General features: G+C 47.9%; 2 protein-coding genes across 2 annotated transcripts; both read left to right on the top strand.

The window, feature by feature from the left end:
- Positions 1-336: 336 nt before the first annotated feature.
- LOC119708218 (E3 ubiquitin-protein ligase RNF113A-like) lies at positions 337-11491 on the top strand. The gene is made up of 2 exons (XM_038154343.1): positions 337-1404; positions 9218-11491. Exon 2 carries the CDS (start codon positions 9622-9624, stop codon positions 10591-10593), a length of 972 nt encoding a protein of 323 aa, XP_038010271.1. The 5' UTR covers positions 337-1404; positions 9218-9621; the 3' UTR covers positions 10594-11491.
- A 5907-nt stretch (positions 11492-17398) lies between these two features.
- LOC119708207 (peptidyl-prolyl cis-trans isomerase-like 4) lies at positions 17399-19361 on the top strand. Its single transcript, XM_038154316.1, has one exon. It carries the CDS (start codon positions 17399-17401, stop codon positions 18629-18631), a length of 1233 nt encoding a protein of 410 aa, XP_038010244.1. The 3' UTR covers positions 18632-19361.
- The last annotated feature ends 670 nt before the right edge of the window (positions 19362-20031 follow it).

The raw sequence follows: 20031 nt of genomic DNA, 5'->3' as shown, positions 1-20031 counted from the left end.
CAGATGGGCTCAGAGCCCGTCCTGGGCACCGAGCCGCAGGCCAGCCCCGGTTCCCCCCCGTTCCGTGCCCGGTGGAATCCGGCACGCGTCTTCTTCCAGTCCAGGTGTTTCCCCAGTCCCCACTCCAGGTAATCCGGTGCGTGTGTTGTGCGGGAACAACAGAGATTTGTTTGGGAAGTTAACACCGTTCCGGCCCGAGACACTCGTCTTGACACAAAGTGTTTGTCATCTTGAAACCCGTCCTGGTTAAACTGCTGAAGCTGTAAATTAGCGTATGCTGGAAAAGGATGCGTTTGTATGCAAACCCTCTGTGATTTTGTATTTACAGATAACACTGCTGGGGAGACGTGCAACCACTCAGATCCTGCATTTGTAATTGTACTGAAATTACAGGATGAGAGTTCAGTTACTGCTCCAGTCACAACCCACCGTTTGTTACAACCCAGCTTAGGCACTGTGTGAAGATTTACTGCCTGCTGCCACTGGAATGAGCCTTACCTTGGTGGGAGGATCCTTGCAGCCTGGTGACCTGAGCCAGGACAGGGGACAAAGCCCTCCTGCGATGACAGCCCCCGGGATGGGGATGCTGAGCAGTCTGGTGCAGCTGCCTTGGTCTGCAAGCTGCAGACTGAGCTCTGGTGGGAGCCAGAGCCAAGGGGCCACGAGCTACCAACGCTTCAAAAAAGGGCAAGGAAAGGTGTGGTACCAGGAGACACAGCAGGAGCAGAGCAGGCAAGAGGACTGAGAGAGGATAAAAGCCCACAGACCTGTGTTTGGGGTCCCTCCTCAGAGGCAGGAGTGATCCCCTGATCTAGGCAGCATCCTGCCTCCCCTAAGAGCTCCCATTGTGCTTTTAACACAATGCTTTTATCAGAAGCTTTGTCCTGCTGTGAGGCTTGCTTCAGAGAGCTTGAGCTGCTTCTGCGTTATTGTGCTGTGAAGAAATGGCTTCGTGGAACCAGAGACAGCTGGGACTCAGCTGAGGGAAATTCAGCTTCAACTGTCACCAGATCCACTGGAAACTGGTCGAGTAAAACTCCTTAACACCAGTTTAGAGCTAAGGAGGACATCATTTATTCAGGCACCTGGTTACACGGGTGATAACTGCTAACTTTGTGTGCACACACGATTTTACAAGTGTGTTGCTTGCACATTACAATTTGGATGTGTCACTTGTGTGTTACAACTTGGCCATTGCCATAAAACCTCCCCAAGTTCCCAAACTCAGTCCTTCTTTTGGCTATTGCTGCGTTCCTGAGCCAGATGTCTTCTCCTTCTCTCCATGTCCTTGCTGGCAGAGCAGATTTTGCAGGCTTTATTTCTCAGCTAAAGGTTCACAGGCACAGGAGAAGCTGAGTTGAGCCTCATGGAACCAATGCCCCCCTTTGAAATTTCTCTATTTTGGTAAGATGATTTGGTAAGTTTCAATTCAATTTCCATCTACAGTCGTACACATTCTCACAAGACCACAATTGATTGTTTTATAAACATGATCAATAGCAAGACAAATAATTACTACAATTACAAATATATTTACAAGGGTTTCCAGTATTTTAGCCAGCCATCCTCTCAGGGACCATCCCTTATTCCTTGGAGAATTTTATTGAACCAATTCCTTTCAGAGGCCTTGTGGATAGCATTGCAGCCTTCAGCAACGTGCCACATTTTATTAAGTGGTTTTTGGGCATCTTTTACGTTGGGGGTGTGTACACAACAGTGTTCTCTATCCAGTTTTAAATATCCACAAAGCCCTTGTTCTTTGGCCAGCAATAAATCTAAGGCCAGTCTGTTTTGTAAAGTCAGTTCAATGTTTGCTTATTTATAATTTGAAATCCCCTTTCAGTAGCTTCAGACTGTTAGATAATCTAATTTAGCAAGTAAAGAAACTAAGTTCTGTTTTTCAGAGCCATGGCTCCTGGTAAGAGAGCACTCAGAAGGGCCCATTCAAACATTGTGGAAGCTGCAGTCCTGTCCATTACCCTACCCCAATACTGGGCTTTTGTGGGGCTTCTTTCCCAAGCTGGGCATAAGGTTAATAATCCTAAGGAAACTTCTCAGGTGTGGGGCCAAACAGTGGTCAGGTGGACCAATATCCATCTGGGGTACCCCGACAGTGTACCCTGGGGAAGAAACTTCCAGGAACTTGACACAATTTCAGGGTTGGTTACCAAAGTTTAGAACTAATTTGGCCATCCAGCCTGTGGTACTGGACTGACTTTCATTTTTTGTTTTTCTCCATGCTTCTACTGACCCTTACTTGGGTGATTCATAGGTGTGATTCCCCAGTGCAGGCACCATCCTGCCTCCCCTAAGAGCTCCCATTGTCCTTTTAACAGCTTTGTCCAGGTGTGAGGCTTGCTTCAGAGAGCTTGACACTCTGACAGCTCTGAGACATTCTGGGATGTTTCATAATCTAACAGAAATCCATCAACCTGGCTGCTTGGCCTGCAGAGGCTGCTAAAGAAATTCTAAAACATGTTGGGTGAGACTATGGGACCCTGTTGGACACTCCTTACCCCTCTGTCCTGTTATCCTCCAAGCTGTCAGATCTTTAGGAATACCATCACTTTGTCACCTGCATCTTTGCTTCTCATCCAGACGGTGGCACTTGCCTTTGCTGTCACCTCAGTCAGATGATTATATTGAATCACCAGCGACAGATCTGTAAGGACAATTCCCCAAGGAATGTGTCCCCCTGCTGAATGGGGCAGAGGGAGGCAGGCTCTAATGCTGGACTGATTGCACATCTTACCAAACCCTGAGTTAAAAATATTAAATTTTCATCAGCACCCCACCTAAAGATAATGTGATTCCCGTAAGTATTAGGTTTCACTGCTCATTTGCAGATGTCCTCAGGATTCTCAGCTGCAGGGGTCTGGTGTTTTCCACTGGCCACTCTGAGTCAGGAGCCCTCTTAATTCAGGTACAATATATCCAAGGAGGTAATTCCTTTCACTTGCACAGCTGTTCTTGTAGTCCACAGAACTAGATAAAGTCCTTTCCATGCTCCTGAAGTGGTTCCAGTTTCCAGGTCTTGATGTGTGTGTGATCCCCAGGCTGGAATTAATGAACTGAGGTGTCCAGGGCAAGAGGTTCTGAGGGAATGATAAACTTTTTTAGCCCATTCAAGGATTTGGTGCCAGGAGATTAAATTAATTATTATTCCATTATTAATTCCACATCATTATTATTATTATTATTCCATACTATTATTCCATATTATTCCATTATTAATTATTATTCCATTATTCCAAATTAATTATTGTTCCATTTCCTGATTTCCAGTCTGTTCCTTGGACCCAGTTTATACCCAACTGCCTGCCAAGAAGCTGCAGCACTTAGATACAAAATGAGGTTCCCTACCAGGTGACATCCCTGTAGGCACTCCAAACCTGGGTTTGACCTCTTTGTGGAGTACCTTGGTGACTTTCCTGGCCTTGTTGGTGCAGCAGGAGAAACTTTTATTGCATGGCCAGAAGCTGTCTACCAGCACTAGGAGATACCTGTCTCCTTGTTGGTGTGGTAGCTCAGAAAAATCAATTTGCCAGTGATGCTCTGGAGTGTTTCCTCTTTTAGTGATCCCTGCAGGAGGTCCTTTTGAATTCAAACAATTATTTTGGCATATTGGGCATTTTTCTGTCACAGATCTGACAGTTTTTGTCATAGGAGCACTCAGTATCTGAGTCTCAGACTGGTCCCCATAGCACTGACTCCTTAGTGGGTCTGCTGCTGCTTGTCCTTTACAATTTGTAACATCAGTAGAGATGGATCTACGACCTGGTTATTGGGAGTTACCAGCCACAAGCTCTCTTTATTCTGGGCTTTCAGGTGAGCAGCTGATTTTAAATCTGCCTGGCTGTACCCAGGGCTCCCTTCTGGAAGTGAAATGGCTTTCTCAGGTGTTGGGGTTAGGATGCCTCCTTGTGCAACCTCTCAAGCAGCTTTACCAGCCATTCTATTTCCTACACAGATTTGGGAACCCCCACACTGGTGTGCCTGCAGTGTAGCATGGCCTCTTCTTTGGGCAGCTGGCTAGCATCAAGGAGGAACAATATTTCTTGTTTTTATTCAGTTGAAGAGCCTTGTGCTGTTAATAGGCCTCTTTCCCTCCATGTGCCCCCATGGGCATGGACAGTGCTAACAGCATATTTCAAACTGGTCCACATGCTTGCTCCTTTTCCTGCTGCCACTTCCAAGGCTCTCTGCAGTGCTGTGGGTCCTGCCCTTTGTGCTGAGCTGAGCAGCAGTGCAGCTTTTTTTTGGCTGATGGATTTTCTGCATAGCTGGCTTTTCCACCTTCTTGCACAAGGCTACTTCTGTCTGTGGAGAGCTCTGCTGGATCTTCAGTGGTGCACCTTGTGGGTCTGGCCAAGCAGCACAAACCTCAATTTTAAGCAGCCATGGGTCAATGGCTCTTCTCCTTGCACTGGGCTGTCCAGGGATTGGACTGGGCTTACTGCTGTGGTGACTTTAATTCCACATCCTCTTGCTGCATCAGAGCAGTTTGATGCTTCAGTGTTTGACTCGGGGAGAGCCAATGCCCCCCTTTTGTCCTGATGCAGCATGCAAAGTGTGCACTACTGTCTTTTGTCCCAAATTCCTGGCTCTTGGATGAGAATAGTCTCAGCTATGGCTACAGGCATCAGGGCCGCCCATGGCTGACTTTTTCCAAAGTTCCAAAGTTGTTTCCAAAAGTGCCCCACGGGCCTCTTGAAGCCCCCCACCTTCTGAGCCAGAGCTCCAGGGGTGAGGGGCTGTTGTTCACGCACAAAAACTTCAGAGGTTTTGTTAAGTCTGGGAGTCCTAAGGCAGGTGCAGACTCAGGGCCAGCTTTAGGTTACAGAATGCATGTTCACCCTCAGGAGTCCAAATCAAAGGTCCTTCCGAGGCCTCCTTTAAAAGCTCACACGATGGTTTGAGACCAAAATTCTGCATTTGAGACCCACAATCTGCATCATCAGCCACACCTGAGGATGCTGTTAAGTCTTGGGCAGTCACAGGTTGGAGCATGTGGCAGATGGCTTCTTCTCTGTCCATTCCCAACCTCCACTGTTCTGGTACTGATTCAAATCCTGGGCAGGCAACTTGCTGCCTCATGATTTAATCCTTTTCCTGAGATACTTGGTAACCTCCTTGGCCTAGGAAATTTGGAGCACTCACAGTCAATTCCATACAAGTTTCATTAGGTTCAGTTGCTATCAAGATATCATCAGCATACTGCAGGACCAACCCTTCTGGGCTCTCTTTTTCCCACACCTCTAATTCTTTTGCCAGTGGGTTCCCAAAAATCATTGGACAGTTTTATATCCTTAGTAACACAGTCCAGGTAAGCTGAGTCTTCTGACCAGTTTGGGGGTTTTCCCATTCAAAGGCAAAACCTCCCTGACTTTGCTTATCAAGAGGTATGCAAAAGAAGGCATCCTTCATATCTATCTCTTTAAACCACCAGTGATTTTCCCTGAAATTTGCTATTGGGTTCTATTTCCCTGATTTTAAAGGATGTGATTTCTGCCTTACCAGTCTTGATCCAGTTTTTAGGGTAGCACTTACAAGCTGGGCTTGTTGGGAATGGCCTGGAGTTGCACTGGCTCAAACCAGCAGTGTTACTGCATTTGCTACTGCTTCTGGGTATTCCTCCAGAGTTGTCTGGTTCTGGTGTTCCCTGCAACATTAAATACCTTCCCTTGATGGCTTTAGTCTCAGGTACCAATAATTGTATTTTTCCATCTTTAAATACAATCTGAGCCTCCAATTTACTTAACAGGTCTCTCCCTAAAAGAGGAACCAGACACTCGGGCATATATAAAAATCAGTGTATTATCCACTGTTTTCTGAATTTAATGGGGTTAAAGAATGTTCATTTTTCTGCTTTTCCTGTTGCACCAACAACATTTGCAGTTTCCTGCCTTATTTTTTCCCTGGTTTGTATTTAATACCAAGTAAGCGGGCAGAGTGTCTATTAAAAAGTCAATTTCAGAGAATCACAGAATTTCTAGGTTGGAAGAATGCCCTCCCTGCTCCTGCTGGCCACACTATTCCTGATCCAGGCCAGGATGCCATTTGCCTTCTTGGCCACCTGGGCACACTGCTGGCTCATGCTCAGCTGGCTGTCACCAGCACCCCCGGGTCCCTTTCCACCTGAGCACTGTCCAGCCACACCGTCCCCAGCCTATAACGTTGCAGGGGTTATTGTGGCCAAAGTGCAGGACTCAGCCCTTGGACTGACTGAATTCCATCCCATTGGATTCTGCCCATTCATCCAACCGTTCCAAGTCCCTCTGCAGAGCCCTCCGTCCCTCGAACAGATCGACACACGCTCATCTGCAAATTTACTAATGAAAGACTCTAAACCCTCATCCATGTCATCAATAACGATATTAAACAGAACTGGCCCCAGCACAGAGCCCTGAGGGACACCCCTGGTGACTGTCCCAGCTGGATGCAGCACCCTCACCACCACTCTCTGGGCTCGGCCACGCAGCCAGTTCCTAACCCAGCACAGAGTGCTCCTGTCCCAGCCACAGGCTGCCAGCTTATCTAGGAGTGTGCTGTGGGAGACAGTGTCAAAGGCCTTGCTGAAATCCAAATAGACAACATCCACAGCCTTCCCTGCATCCACTAGGCGGGTTACCTGGTCATGAAAGGTGACCAGGTTGGTTAAACATGACCTACCCCTCCTAAACCCCTGCTGGCTGGGTCTGATACCCTGGCCATCCTGTAAATTCTGTGTGATGGCACTTAATATGATCTGTTCCATTATCTTGCCAGGTACTGAGGTCAGGCTGACTGGTCTATAATTGCCAGGATCCTCCTTTGCAGCCTTTTTGTGAATGGATGTCACATTGGCCAGCTTCCAGTCATCCAGAACCTCTCCAGTGAGCCAGGACTGCTGGTAAATGATGGAGAGTGGCTTTGCAAGCTCATCTGCCAGCTCTCTCATTACCCTGGGGTGGATCCCACCTGGTCCCACAGATTTATGGACATCCAAGCATTTCAGTAGTTCTTTGACTGCCTCCTCTTGGATAATGGGGGGACCATTCTGCTCCCTGACACCATCAACCAGCCCAGGCGGGTGTCTTGAAAGCAAGTCATCTTCCCACTAAAAACTGAGGCAAAGTAGGCATTAAGCACTTCTGCCTTCTCCTCATCTGCAGATACTAAGTTCCCTCCTTTGTCCAATAAAGAACAAAGGCTGGTCTTACCCTTCCTTCTAGCATTAATGTATTTGTAAAAACATTTTTTATTATCCTTTACAGAAGTCGCCATTCTAAGTTCAAACTGAGCTTTGGCCTCCCTAATTTTTTTCCTGCGTGCTCTAGCAGCCCTCTTGAATACTTCCTTAGAGACCTGACCCTCCTTCCAAAGCTGATACATCCTCTTTTTATTCCTGAGTTCCTCCAAAACCTCCTTGCCCAGCCAGGCTGGACGTTTACCCCGTTGACTTATCTTTGGGCACACAGGGACAGTCTGTTCCTGTGCCCTCAAGATCTCTGTTTTGAGGCATGCCCACCTTTCCTGAACCCCTTTGTTTTTAAGGGCTGCAATTTCCCTCTTCCCTGGCTCTGTCGTAACCAGGAATTCTGTCCCTGGTTCCCCCCATTCCTGATGTAGGGGTAGGTATGTTCCCTCTGTGCCCATTTACTTCTGGGGACACTCCTGTTACCAATGCCCAAACCATCTACAATACGCACATTAATTCACCTTCAGTGCCCCTAGTCCTGGGGGACTCAAACCCCTTTTATTGACAAATGGAGTGCCCACATGGCACAGGAAAAAGGGGTGAATAAATGCTAGATACTGAACTGCCAGGCCTTAGTGACTCCACCCCCACAAAGGAACAAAACACCCAAAATTCCACAGAAAGAAAAAAAATCCCGCAACAGCTGTCAATGTGGTAGGAAAAGGTTTTTAGGTGTTTTTTTCCCTGTCTCAAGGAAAAATAACTAAAAAATGAAGCTTGACCAAAAGCAGATGGGAGCCTGGTGAATCCCTGCTGTTGGTCTTCACAGCAGATGAAGCAGGGGGATTTGGTGTCCTTTCTCCCTCTGGCTCAGCTGTTCTGAGGTCAGGGGCTGAGATGGAGCAGCCTCCCTGGCCAGTTCTTCTCCCACCAGTAATTCTCTTGATGTCAGACCCAAACCAAACTGTACAGCTCCCTGTGAAGAAAGCTACCAAGTGATCACTGCCACAGCCTCTCCAAGGCCAGGGAAAGGGAAAAAAACTTCGTGCCTGAGCTGACAGAAACCAAGCTAGCTAAGCAAAAAAGAAAAAAAGAACACAGTCTGCACAGCCCACAGATGCTTTGAAAAAGACCAAGGAAGAGGGGCTCACCCTCCCACCCTGCACCAGACCCACCCTAAAAGTACAGCAACCATTTTGGGCATGAAACAAATGATCATAAATTCACCCAAGACACTGGTTTACTTTCAAACCAGCACAGCACGAAGAAAATGAAGTTACTCGAGTGTAACGATATTGTTTTTTTGCAAGTGTTGCTCATATTTGGATATAAGATGAATAGGCATTTTAAACATTCCAGACAATATGGGATACCACTGGCTTAGCAGAAATCAAGCTAGAAAAGCTTAACCCTGTAAATGGAAAGGAAAATGTACCTGTAGTTGGGGAATATTCGGACTGTAGTTCCAGAAAAGTTCTCAAAAGGAATAGCTGGCTGCTCCAGCTTGTTGCCTACGTGGTGCTGATCACCATTGTTAGGGAGTAGGAAACTTCAGTTTCATTAGTGATTGTTGCATTTTTGATGTCTGTAAGTTTCTTTTTACAGTCTGATGTAAGTTTTTTGCCAGCAAATTTTACTGAAAGTTGTTTCCCACTGACCTTTTCCTCTTTCCCTGGGTATAATTTGTGGGGATGTCCTTGAAACCCGGTTGGTGGGAGGGATAAGGGTGGCAATCTGGGATATGAAAGCTTAGTTGGGTTCTGGTGGTACCTGGGCCTGTAAGGGTCTTGCTCTGAAAAGCTAGGCAGCCTCAGTTGAACTCACAAACCTATTTTCAAGCCGAGCTTGAGTCCAACAAGTATGAAAAATAGTTTTGTAACATTGTCTAACATTCAAGAATGCTGAGCCTCACCAAAGAAGACTGTTATGCTGAGCGTCCCAGGCTACAATGTAAGGTGTAATCAAAAGTATGTGTTATATCAGCATCCTGATAAGCTGTTAAAAACCAGGTGGGGCAGTGTTCTTTATCTCTTCCAGGACTCACCCCTGATAACTCCCTCTGGGGGTTATCTTCTGTTAATGGGCCATGGAGTGTCACTGCAGGGCTGATAAAATTCCATCATCCCACTGGGAGATGCTCTGCCTGGGGGGAGGAGCCAGGCATTCCAAACTGGATATAATCAGAGCTGTGGAACACCACGGGCAGCTTTACCTACTGGATTCCCAGAGGACAAGAGCCACGTAAGCACCCCTGGACCTTCAGAGGAGGACCAGATCCTTCTCCAGGATCCCTGCTCCAACAAAACCACACCTGTGACTGCAGGAGGGCTGCAGCCACCATTCAATGGGACTGCTGCCACCACCCTGACCCACAGGCTTGTATCCTGACTCTGCCAGCTGAAGCCAGTTTTCTGCCTGTATTTTCTAGCCAGCAGCAGCTGATGGCAGAGGAGAGCAGTGTCTGCAGCTTTGTGTTCAGGAAGCGGGTCCGAGCCGCGGGCAGCGCCCGGCGGAAACGGCCTGGCAGCGAGCAGGACAGCAGTGGGGAGGAGGGCAGCACCGTGGTGAGGAAGAAGCTGCCCAGGGACACCCCCAACCCCATGATCCAGAAGATCAGGCGCTGCCTGAGGGAGAGGCCGGAGTACGCACGGAGCAGCAGCGAGGATGAGGATCCTGCCAAGGGGATCGGGGTCACCTACAAATCGACCAGGTCGGCAAAACCTGCTGGCCCAGAAGACATGGGGGCCACAGCAGCGTGTGAGCTGGACACAGAGAAGGACAAGGATGCCCAGGCCATCTTTGAGCGCAGCCAAAAAATCCAGGAGGAGCTGAGAGGAAAGGAAGATGATAAAATTTACCGTGGCATTAACAACTACCAGAAGTACGTGAAGCCCAAGGACACATCGATGGGAAACGCCTCCTCAGGAATGGTCAGGAAAGGCCCCATCCGCGCTCCGGAGAACCTGCGCGCCACGGTGCGCTGGGACTACCAGCCTGACGTCTGCAAGGACTACAAAGAGACCGGGTTCTGTGGCTTTGGGGACAGCTGCAAGTTCCTGCACGACCGCTCGGACTACAAGCACGGCTGGCAGATGGAGCGGGAGCTGGACGAGCGCCGCTACGGCGCCAGCGACGATGAGAGCTACCAGGTGAGCAGTGGTGAGGAGGACACGCCGTTCAAATGCTTCATCTGCAGAGGTTCCTTCCAGAACCCTGTGGTCACCAGGTGTCGGCACTTCTTCTGTGAGAGCTGTGCCCTCCGGCACTGCCGCAAATCCCAGCGCTGCTACGTCTGCGGGAAGCAAACCAACGGCGTCTTCAACCCTGCGAAAGAGCTCGTGGCAAAGTTGGGAGGACAAAAAGGGCAGGAAGAAGAGGAGCAACAGTCAGACCATGAGGAGGATCCACAGTAGCAGAATACATTATGTGCATAACTGAATACATCTTTTGTAGGAGGAAAAAGGAAAAAAAAAAAAGGAGTGTGGGGTGGGTGTATACCCTCCCATGCCCTCCTCATAAGTCTCGGGTGTTCTCATGTTTTTCCATTGCATTCAACATGACCTGGCATGCTGACAGTGTGTCAGGTGCAGAATGTTGTCAACAATGGCAGGACAATCTACCCAGCACCCTGCTTGAACCCCAGGACTCAAACATTTGGGAAACATCAATAGGAGAAGGAAGTGTGTTTTTAATTGAGATGGTTTTGAGTTGAATAGTTTCTTGTTTCTAGTGTTGAGTTGTAATTTGTAGGTATATTTGGAATATGAGGACTTAAGGATTTTATCTATTTAAGGACATGGGTCACAACCCCAAACTAAGATAAACTGTTCCTTCTGTTAGTTGTTTTTTCTGACAATTCTAAAGTTGAATTGTTTCTGGTTTATAGTGTTAATTTTTAAATTGTAATTTCTAAGCGGTGAGCCTGCAGCATGCCAGCCTGGAAGATTGTATTGCTGGTGGTTCGACAGCTCCTGGATGACACATGGGGTACATCCCTGCCTGGGGGGGCTGGGCTTGTCCACTTGGGTGGAAAGCCTTATCTGAACTGGGCTTATCATCTGTGACATCATGCTGGCCTTTGTCATCCTGTCTTGAAGCTGCCCCCCAAACCCAACCAGCCCAGAAAACAAGGCCCTGTGTGAACAAGGATAGGCTGGATTCAAACCTACACAGGGACCCCCAGCCAATGTCACTCAGCCCTAAGTGCAGATGTGTCCTTAGCCAGAGAGCTGTCAGGGCTAAGGCCTCAACAAATCACATGTGTGAGCTTGGGAAATTTGCAGCTCCTATAAAAGGAGCTGTGAGAATAAACCTGAGGCTGTTTGTCCCAAGGACCTGTGAGAGTTGTGTTATTTGTGTGTCTCTGATGAACGGCCCCACCATAACACTGCCTGCAAAGGGCCCTGCAGAGGATGACAAACAACACTTTGCCTTTTTAAACAGAGAAGGGCAGAACTGTCCCAGCCAGAGCTGGCCTGAGGGCTGTACACATAAATTGGCCAGAACAGACCTTAACTCGACCAGCCTAGCTGTTACAGAGTAGGAGTAAACGAGTCCCCAGGATAAGACAATCACAGGTTGGATTTGAACTCAAACAGGGACCCCTACCAATCTCATTCAAGCCTGAATGCAGACAGCTCAGTCTGCAGAGAGGCCAGTGAGCTGCCTGGTGTTAAGACCTTGGTCAATCAGATGTGTAAGCACAGGAATTTTGAAACCCCTATAAAAGAATTATTGAGAATTGATATTATTTGTAAGTTTAGCAAATTAGCATAATAGACAAGAATCCCCAGTTAGAAGTACAGTTACTGAATAAATTCCCCTCTTGGTTTGGCCCCCTCCTGAAGCCTCCCCTTTGCTTCGAGCTCCACATTGTTTATACCTAAATACATGGGAAAGTGGAATGGCTTTGGTTCACTGAAGAAGCAAGATTAGGATAGGATTCCAGGAATGTGTCTGTCTAACAAAATACAGGAATTAGCTGAAGAAACTATATAACTATACAATAATAGTCTACAAAGCTACACGTTTATGAAAAATATATAAAAGCAAAAATCTTTTATAATTGGGTAATGAAAAAAAAATTACTAGTGATGGTATACTTTGCTACCCTCTATTAAATATATGTCTGAAGTTATATAAGTGTGAATATCAGAAGTAGGTTTGAGTCTTGGTGCCAGGTTAAAAGTGTAAAATTGTCATCATCGAGTAAGAAACGACACAGACTCACCAGAAGGTTGGTTTGCATGAAGGATGTGTCTTTACTTCTGATCCTCTTTTATACATTGTTCCAATACAGATAGACCTGGCTGGTCAATTAATCAGTACATTTCACCTGACTGGCTAATTAACAAGACGCCTTTCTTACAAACAATCTTTGAGAAAAACAAGAAAACAGAGAGAAGGAAAACACCATCTGCAGGTTGTTTATGATAATAAGCTATCATTGTTTATCTTCAACCCCCTAAAGTCTCTCAGGCCGATTCTGGGAAAACTTATCAAGCTTATCAACCCAACTCTCTGCCCAGGCTGTGACATCCACATCCCTTTTTGTTTAAAGGAGGAGGCAGTGTTTGTAATCCTCTGCAGGGTTCTTTGCAGGAAGGAGAACAAACAGAGCTGCCAAGGTTCCTCTTGCTAGTTATCAATCAGAACCTCAATTGGATGCCAGTTTAAGATGGTCAGAGAGATCGGATTTTGTGATTCCCTCTTACAAGAAATACCCTAGTAATCCTAAAATCAGTTACTTATTCTAACGCAAGCTCAATACTAAATCTAATATAGCAACAACTTATCATTAATTTGTTCAAGGAACTGAACAGTTGGGCCAGGCCTGACTCATGATCCAGATTCATCCTTCCAGGTAACAATGGATTTCCAGGTTTTCCAGGAACCGTCAGTGAAGACAGTGAGTCCCTGCGCCGGTACCCGGCTACTTTTTGGCCACAGTGACAGATTGGTCTTTTTTGCCAGCTGCAATAACTTGTGACTGAGCAGATGATAGGCAAGCTGCCCTGAAAAGTTTTGCAGCGTGCTTTGCAAAGGAGCACTGTTAGCAAAGCTCCATTCAAAGTCTTCCTGTGGAACAGGAAAAATGATTGTTGCAGGATCAGCTGCCATCAATTGCAAACACTCTTGATGGCATTTGATTATCAAACAAGGGATCAGCTCAAACAATGAGGGTGCTGTGGTTTTTGGTTGATGGGGCAAGAAGACCCATTCCAGAACGTGCAAAGGATCAAACCATTTCTCACTCCATTGGCCAATGATACCCACAGGATGAGAATCTGGATTGGTAATAAAGACAGTGATATCAACGGAAGGGCCTACTCGATGAATCTGACAAGCAGAAACAGCCTTTTGGACCTCCCCCACTGCTCATCATGCCTCAGGAGTCAATTTCTGAGGTGATCTCAGGCCAGGGTCCCCCTTCAGAGTGTCATACAGTGGGGACAGTTGTTTGTCAGTTAGTCCCGAGGAAGGACACAACCAGCTGATGACACCCATCAATTTCTGGACATCATTCAAGGTCTTAATAGAATCCGAGATTTGCACCTCCTGATGCTGAACGGTTTGGTCCAGAATTCTGACTCACAGATATTCCCAAGGAGGGTGCTGCTGAACCTTCTCCGGGGCCACCTGCAGCCCACAGGAACGCGGAGCAGCGAAGAGCTGAGGCTGTGCCCTCAGCAGCTCATCCTGGGTGGGTGCTGCCACCAGGATGCTGTCCATGTAATGATAACAAACGCGTCAGGAAACTGCTTGTGGACTCCAGACAAGGCCTGAGCCACATACCACTGACAGATAGTCAGGCTATTGTGACAGCCCTGTGGCAAAACCTTCCATTGATATCTCTGCACAGATTCAGCATTGTTGACTGAAAGCACTGTGAAGGCAAACTTTGGTTTGTCATCAGGATGCAAAGGAATGGTGAAAAAACAATCCTTCAAATCAATGATCAAGATTTCCCATCCAGTGGGGAGCATAGTGGGTGAGGGCGTACTAGGCTGTAATGCCCCCATGCTTTCCATCACTGCATTAATTTTTCAGAGGTCCTGTAACAGCCTTTGTTTCCCAGATTTTTTCTTTATCAAAAAGACAGGAGTATTCCAGGGACTAGCAGAAGGCCCAGTGTGTTCCTGTTGAAGTAGTTTCTTAACCAATTCATGAAGGGCAACCAATTTTTCTTTTGTCAGGGGCCACTGGTGAACCCAAATGGGTTTGTCCACCAGCCACCGTAAAGGCAGCGTAGGATATCTTCCACCCTTCAACATGGTGGCCTCAATTAAAAATCCATCACACAGAGAGGGAGACGACTGTCACATCCGCCCCTGTGTCCCTCAAACCTTGGAGCTGGATCTGAGGCGGGCTGGCACCTGGGAGAATCAGGGTACGTGTCATCTGTGGTTGCTGAGCAGGAATATCTGCAGGCCAGACGACTTGTGGCAGTCCTGTGGATTCAAAGCCACCATTCCCACGAGTCCGCTGGCCAGTCCTGGGGGCACATGACTAAAAAGGCACAAGTTGAGCAATTCCCTGCTGGAATAGTGACGGGGGGGGGGGGGGTTGTGCGTGGAAACCATGGCACAAATCTGACCTGGAAAGCCAGAGTCAATGACTCCTGGGTGAACAAAGATTCCTTAGTGGGTGACACTAGATCTTCCCACAAGCAGCGTGCTCAGTCCTTGTCCCAAAGGTCTGAACACATCCAAAGGAACCTTATGTTCACGCAGGATTCTCAGATATCTGCATTGGTGGTACATCCATACTGGCAGAGCCCTGGGTGATGCCTCCGAGCTGGCTGGGCAGGCCTGAGCCGGCGCCGTGCCCTGAGGGATCACTTGTGTCAGGGCACAGTTCCCCCGTGCGGTCATTGTCCTGTTCCCGGGCCTGCCAAAGGCTGGCCATTGGCATGGAATTTGGCCTTGCATTGGTCTGAACAATGACCTGCCCTTAGACACCTAGCACACAGGTAGAAGGCACCCGGCCATGTTGGTTGAGGTGTTCCTTGCTTTCTCTTGCCCTTATTTTTGCTCCTCTTCTGTTGTCCACCCCCTAAGGGTACCTGGCCTGGCTGTGTAGCAGCCACCAGAGCAGACACCCTGTGGTTTACAGAACCTGCCCTGGCACACGCAATGACCATGTCTGCTAGCGACGAGTTGCCTGGAAGGGCAGCTATGATCCTCCGGCACTCGCTGTTCGAGTTGATCCGAGCTAACTCCTTCCACAGAATCTCCCTCACGGCATCGTCCTCAACCTGCCTCTCAAGGGCATCAGCAAGCTTGTTGACAAATGCCATAAAAGGTTCATCTTCTCCCTGAGTTATTTCCACAAATGGTGGCCCGGGGGAGGCCAATTCGATAGCTCTTAACAATGCGTTATATCCTACCCTTTGCCTCTGCTCAAGAACGGCAGAGTCCAAGGTAGCCTGAGAATCAGGATTGGAGAAGGCCTGTTCTCCAAGGAGAACATCCACCCCCACCTGAAACCTGGGATCTCCCTGAGGCAAAAGCCTGTTGCGTGCTGCAGCCCTTTCAGCAGCCTTCCTCCAGAATTCCAAAAAAATATCAAATAGCACCGGCTTAAACAGCACCAGAGCTATATATCTAATATCAGATGGAGTGAGCCGGCCTGAGTTTAGCACCCTGAGAGCCTGCATAACTTGTGCGGAGCCAAGGCCGTACTGTATAACCTCACGTAGCAAATCTAGGACCACCTCCTGGTCAACCACACCGTGCCTGACAGCGTGTCCTGAATCTTTGTAGGAAAAGGAGGGGGAAGCCGGCAGGGGGGGTGATGTTGGCTGGAACAAACACCCGACGGCAGGTGCTGAGGATGGCCGTGGCCAGTACGCCTGTGCAGGCTCCGTGGCTGACGACGAGGGACCTGATGGAGTGGCCTGTGTGGTTGTGGTGACCGCTGACAGCGGAGATGGCTCCAGCCTCACCCGCGATGCTGTGGGGGGATCTTGAGTCGGGGACTGCATCTCCTGCCGGCCGTGAGAGAGTCGGTCCCCGGCGTGCCAGCAGGGCCAAGCGGCTTTTGGGGCAGTGCAAGGGTGACCTCCTGCTCCCTGACAAAAAAAGACGGGCATTACCGCCAGGAAAACTTACCTAGTTTTCTCGCTCTCTGACCAGGCTGTCACATCCACATAAAATGCAATTGTGTGGTGAATTCTAAAGTCTTTGGCACACACACAACCGTTTGGTTTTAGTTGCAAAAGCTAAACCAAGGGTTTTGGTGTGGGGATTAGGGTTCCTTCTGTAGGAACACACAGAAATTTGATTTGTTATAACGGCTATACCAAATGTGGTGATTGCCTGGGTGAATTGTGAATTTTGAAGCTGTGGTTTTGTGGGGTTGAAGTCCCCCTTTGTGCCTTTTTGTGTGGTTTGTATGGACCTGCCAGAATTGGCAGGTCTGAGCCCTGAAGCCAATTCTGCAGCTCTTGCCTCGTGGGATTCAGTCCCCTCTGTGCTGTTTAAGTCTCAACTGTGGGTAAAAGAGAAAAACCAAGGAATTGCATGTTTGAGTGCTGCAGGGCACACTGTGAGTTTGTTTCTTAGGAGCATACGTATCTGCATGTGAATAGGAATAGGTTGTGTGTGTTTAGTCTCGCCAGTGTCTACAAATTGGAACAGGAATGCCTTATATAAAAGATCTTTTGTTGAAAAATTGTTTGTCTTAGGTTGCAATGCAAGATGTAACCAAAAGCATGTATACTGTTACCATCTGTTAAAACCAGGTGGGGCAGTTTTCTTTATCTCTTCCAGGACTCATCCTCCCTCCAGGGGGATATCTTCTGTTAATGGGCCATTGAGTGTCCCTGCATGGCTGATAAAATTTGATTATCCCATTGTCAGAAGCTCCTCCCAGGGGGAGGAGCCAAGCATTCCAAACTGGATATAATGTGAAGTTCGGAACACCACAGGCAGCCTTTTCCACTGGATTGCCAGAGGAAGACCAGGAGCATCTCCAGCACCACTGGACCTGCAGAGGAAAACTCCAGGCTTCTCCAGGATCCCTGCTCCACCAGAACCACAGCTGGCAGTGCAGGAGGGCTGCAGCCCCCATTTAATGGGACTGCTGCCACCACCCTGACCCACAGGGTGTCAGGCTGTATTCTGACTTTTTCAGTGCTTTTTGTACTAGTGCATTTTATTTAAATTTTCCTAGTAAAAACCTGTTATTCCCATTCCCATATCTCTTCCTGAGAGCATGGCAGTGCTGCTGGAGACCACGGTGGGTGACCTGGTCATCGACCTGTACACGGAGGAGCGGCCCCGTGCATGTCTGAATTTCCTGAAGCTCTGCAAGGTCAAGTACTACAACTATTGTCTTATTCATAATGTCCAGCGGGATTTTATTATACAAACTGGTGACCCCACGGGAACTGGCCGTGGAGGGGAATCCATATTTTGTCAACTGTATGGTGATCAAGCCAGATTTTTTGAGGCAGAAAAGGTGCCCAGAATCAGGCACAAGAAGAAGGGAACTGTGGCAATGGTGAACAATGGAAGTGATCAGCATGGATCACAGTTCCTCATTACCACAGGGGAAAACCTGGACTACCTTGATGGTGTACATACAGTATTTGGAGAAGTGACAGAAGGCATGGATGTATTGAAGGCAATTAATGAAACCTTTGTAGATAAGGATTTTATCCCATATCAGGATATCAGGATAAATCATACAGTGATTTTAGATGATCCCTTTGATGATCCACCTGGCTTGTGTGTTCCTGATCGCTCACCAGAACCTACAAATGAACAGCTTGACAGTGGCAGAATAGGAGCAGATGAAGAAATTGATGACATGAAAGGACGGCCTGCAGAGGAAATAGAAGAAGTTCAGGCCGAAAAAGAAGCAAAAACTCATGCTATTCTTCTGGAAATGGTGGGAGACATACCAGATGCAGACATCAAGCCACCAGAAAATGTTCTGTTTGTTTGTAAACTGAATCCTGTGACCACAGGTGAAGACCTGGAGATAATATTTTCACGATTTGGTCCCATTAAAAGTTGTGAAGTGATCCGAGACTGGAAGACTGGTGAATCTCTTTGTTATGCTTTCATTGAGTTTGAAAAGGAGGAAGACTGTGAGAAAGCCTACTTCAAAATGGACAACGTGCTGATAGATGACAGACGGATACATGTGGATTTTAGCCAGTCTGTTGCAAAGTTTAAGTGGAAGGGAAAAGGTGGGCGGTATACCAGGGAAGATTTCAAGGACTATGAGAAGGAATGTTATAAACCTTCGAAATTTGCCCTGAAAGAAAAAGTAAAACCAAAGCAAGATGCCAAGTATGACCTTGTGCTGGATGAGGACATGGAGGAGTCTCACACAAGTCAGTCACACTTGGCTACAAAACCGAAGAAGAAAAAGCACCACCATTCTGAAGAAGATGACAAGAGGACCAAAAAATCTAAGGAGTCTGACCAAAAGCACTAAGAACACTGTAGGGAGAGGACCAAGGGTGAGAAGAAAGACAGGCATTGGAGTCACAGCCGTTATAAGGAGAGAAATTACACTTACAGTAGACAAAAACACAAGTACAGATGAAGGACAAAGCAGAGGGGAACTAAAATAATAAATGTAACTTTTTTCTTTAAAAAGTTACTGCAGCAGCCAGGCCTCAGTCTGTAGGCAGAAACTTTCTCTTGTAATTTTAAGTTGTTTCCTAAGGTTCTGTCTATTAAATCACTGTCTCCATTCATGGGAAGGAGATGTGTGTTGTTACCAGTTACTGTGTGTTTTGATCTGTCCCCTGTTCATGGGGAAGATAAGCTCTTGTGAAGTCCTGTTCCACACTGATATTAATAAAGGTTTGCTTGTAGGTATTTAGGGAAAGCCTCCCAGTCAAGGCTGGGGCCTTGGCCAAGCCCTGGCCCTGGCTGGTTGGGAATTATGCCATCAGACCCAGGTGATTGTATTAAAAATGTAATCAGGTCACTTTGACTTGCTGATTTCCTCTTATAAAAGCTGGAGCCCCTTTTGAGGTAAACTTGGAAACCTTTCCTGGGAAAGGTTTTCCCATCCTCATTGTGAAATGGGGAGAATTCTCTCCCCTCATGGAGAGGGTCCTGCTGGAAGCTGCCAGACACCTGGACAATGTGTCATCACCCCATGTAAGGACATTAAAGAAGGCGTGTTGCTGACGTGGCAATGTGTGATAGGTCCCTTAAACACCATATTAAATACTGTGTCTTGAAGAAGTGTATAAAAGCGTCTCGTTTCTCTCAATAAAGTGTTATTCCTTTTCTCCTGTATTTGCCTGAAAGCCCCTTACTTTCAAAATTATAACAATTTGGAGGGAGGGGGGTGTAGTGGTTTTGGTTTGCCAATTGGATTTGACAACCCCTCAGCAAGATGACTCGGCAGCTTGTAGCAAGAGTTGCTCTCAGGGCCTGGTGGCTGAGCAAGGCCAGGCCCAGCAGCAGAGCAAGGCCTGACACATCCCTGGCAGGCTGTGCAGCTAAGCGGGGCCTGGCTGGGCCAGCGCTGCAGCAGAGCAAGGCCCAGCCCTGGCACGCCATGCAGCTAAGCAGGGCCTGGCTGGGCCAGTGCTGCAGCAGAGCAAGGCCCAGCCCAGTCCTGGCAGGCTGTGCAGCTAAGCAGGGCCTGGCTGGGCCAGTGCTGCAGCAGAGCAAGGCCCAGCCCAGTCCTGGCAGGCTGTGCAGCTAAGTGGGGCCTGGCTAGGCCAGCACTGCAGCAGAGCAGCCCAGCCCTGGCATGCCATGCAGCTAAGCAGGGCCTGGCTGGGCCAGTGCTGCAGCAGAGCAAGGCCCAGCCCAGTCCTGGCAGGCTGTGCAGCTAAGCCAGGCTTGACTGGGCCAGTGCTGCAGCAGAGC

The sequence above is a fragment of the Motacilla alba genome, chromosome 1A (assembly GCF_015832195.1).
Source record: "Motacilla alba alba isolate MOTALB_02 chromosome 1A, Motacilla_alba_V1.0_pri, whole genome shotgun sequence".
NCBI lineage: Eukaryota > Metazoa > Chordata > Aves > Passeriformes > Motacillidae > Motacilla > Motacilla alba.
The sequence above is the reverse complement of the archived record's forward strand: the minus strand, read 5'-3'. Positions and strand labels throughout refer to the sequence as shown.